The 2641-nt window shown below is 44.1% G+C and overlaps 1 protein-coding gene across 1 annotated transcript; it reads right to left on the bottom strand.

The window, feature by feature from the left end:
• Positions 1-555: 555 nt before the first annotated feature.
• ABOM_004336 (uncharacterized protein) lies at positions 556-1632 on the bottom strand (the record flags this gene model as incomplete). Its single annotated transcript, XM_022531466.1, has 1 exon — positions 556-1632. The coding sequence occupies one exon, from the start codon at positions 1630-1632 to the stop codon at positions 556-558; it is 1077 nt and encodes a 358-aa protein (XP_022391372.1).
• Between the last annotated feature and the right edge of the window lie 1009 nt (positions 1633-2641).

Raw genomic sequence — 2641 nt, 5'->3', positions numbered from 1 at the left:
GTAACTAGCCCTTTACATTAGTGCTGAATGGCTCTGAGGGTACTTATAAGGAGAGTTGCTAAGGCAGGGATTATAGTATTAGCTTGAAGTACAGTGAGTGAATCAGGTTCCAGTGACTCCGAGATAACTCTCAAGCCTAAAAGTGCTGAATGTCACGTTTTATGAACACTTTATCCTCCCAAGAGGCTTCGTGATCAACGTTCTGCTATGCCTCCCGTATAGATCATCAAATCCTGATTGATAGAAATGTTGAAGCTTTGAACGACCAGGAGGTGGGAATGAATGTCGAGTGTCTTGATAAATGAGCAGAGGAATTGAATGAGAATGAAGGCCTGGTTTATCAAATTACTGAGCGACTGACTGTGTTGAATACATCAGAATCGACCAATCGATGTTTGGGGGATCCTGGCGGTTGGCGTGGTTGTAATTGAAATATTGAAGCAGTCCTACCGGAGTAATATGACTCTCGCCAACCAATAAGAACGAATAAGGGGCTCCATCGTTTGTCGCCATTAAACACAAGTGAAAGCAAAATCCGGGAAATATCACATGTTCTTATTTTGTTATTTTAAGCGAGCGTGGATGAGCCTTATGAGAAACGAGGGAAGAAAACATCTTTTGGAGGTAATGAAGGAATCTCCCAGCATTCCTGGAGTCTGGCTTCGGGGCACTAGTACTGTGGTTGAAAAGGGATGGGTTGTTGGGGTTCTTGCTGGGCCCTGCTGTGGGAGTCGTGGTAGGGTCAAAGACAGTCTGAGGGGCGGAAGTCGGGGTCATGATGGATGGAGGGGCGGTGGCAACGGTCACTATACGTGACGAAGTCAGGGCGGAATTGGTGGTAACAGCAGTAGAGCTGGGAGGCTGGGTACTGCCTGAGGAGCCATTGGGGTAAAGGGCAGGACCAGGAATAGGATAGGAATCCATAGTTTCCCAAATATTAAACAGAATTCCAGGATCAGTCGCGGAATAGAGCTCCGTTCCAGGAATGCCAGCGGGGTTATCAGAGCCATCACTGGTTATCCTAAGGTTAAAACACTGGGGGTAGTTCTGGGCGCCATTTGCCTCACTAGCAGAGTGTAGGGCGATGATTTCATGACGAAGAACATAATTGCCCGCGGAAATACTGCTAGGAATAGTAGTACTCCAGCTATAGTTATTGGCAATAAGCTCATCAGAAGCCCAGAAACCTTGACCAGTGTTACCAATGGCATCGATAAGTCCCTTTTCAGAGATCTTGAACCACTTGAGCGAGTACTTGTCAACAACAGAGCGGTCACCATCACACCGCGCAAGGTATTCGATAACAGGCCCATGGTGACTCTCATCCCAGTCATCCCACTGGAACTGAACAGTGCTACCAGCAGTAACGGTAGCAGAGAGAGCAGCATTTTCAGCATCCCGATGGCAGATAATATCACCACCGGTATAACCAGTGCCATTAACAAACCCCAGATCGGTAGCACTTTCGGACCATGCAACAACACCAGGAGGGGTATCGGTATAAGGATATTGAGTCATAAGATACCCTCCATAATATTGATTATCATCGACCACAATTCCGGTAACATAGCCATGGCCGGCGACAACGGCAGCGGAGGCGAGGGAAAGGCTAACAAGCCTGGCAATAGACATTTCAATCAAGACAGGGTCGTGTACGCACAGCGTCACCCCAAGTATCGGTGCAATTAAAAGAAGGTAATAAATATGTATATTGCAGCTGGAGAAGAATGTAGGCAGAAAAGAGTGTCAAAGCTGGATAGGAAAAAAAAAAACACAAAAAAGACTCAGCTCTTGTCATGGAGAAGCAATAGAAATTTATGTACTCTCGCGTAAACTCCAGACTATCAAGTATACTGGGCGCCAAGTGTCCTGCCATATCTTAATTTTTAACCGAGATTTGACTTGTTCAAGTGGGCCCTTAGGAGTAGGCAATTATGCAGAATCCGGGGCACGGAATCTCAAGGAGATAAAAGCTCAAGCAGTTAGTTGGATGTGGCAGGAGAACAGGTCATTCCAGAGCCCTGCCAGCCTCAAAGCACATCACGGGGTCTCTTGGAAGGCTAGGGGTTATTTGTAACAATTCAAGTTTCAGATTAGGATAATCCACCCCATCTTATCCAAGAATCGTCACTAAACTCGGAGTCGCTCTACCCGGTCCGCCGGTGCACAAGCTCAAACTCATGCATAAGGTAAACAGAATGAATGGAGTGAAGTCCCGAGTAGTGTTGACACCGCCTTGTAATCAGCTCCTTCTGTCTTTCTTCTATTCTTTCTTATATCTATTAGATTAAGCTAGTCAGTTAGTTTAGTTCTATTAAATTTATTGTCTGATTTATTATTCTAATTATCTTCTTATTAAATATGGATAGAGTATAATTTAAAAGATTTATTAAGAGATTCAGGAAGTGTATTTATTATTTTTAATAATTAATACAGAGATTATACTGTTACAGACCTTGCAACTACCTTATCGGCGGACACACAAGACAGAAAGGTCATGGGACAACACTAGCCGAAAACAACCCCACAATCACCAGAGAATAGTGATAGAAAGTATACAGCCGATATCAGCTATACTATATAATCTCCCGTGATAATAATATATACGCTAAGCAATAGTATACAAGATACTAGTATAGTA

Source organism: Aspergillus bombycis, assembly GCF_001792695.1.
Source record: "Aspergillus bombycis strain NRRL26010 chromosome Unknown contig00021, whole genome shotgun sequence".
Taxonomy (NCBI): domain Eukaryota; kingdom Fungi; phylum Ascomycota; class Eurotiomycetes; order Eurotiales; family Aspergillaceae; genus Aspergillus; species Aspergillus bombycis.
The sequence above is the reverse complement of the archived record's forward strand: the minus strand, read 5'-3'. Positions and strand labels throughout refer to the sequence as shown.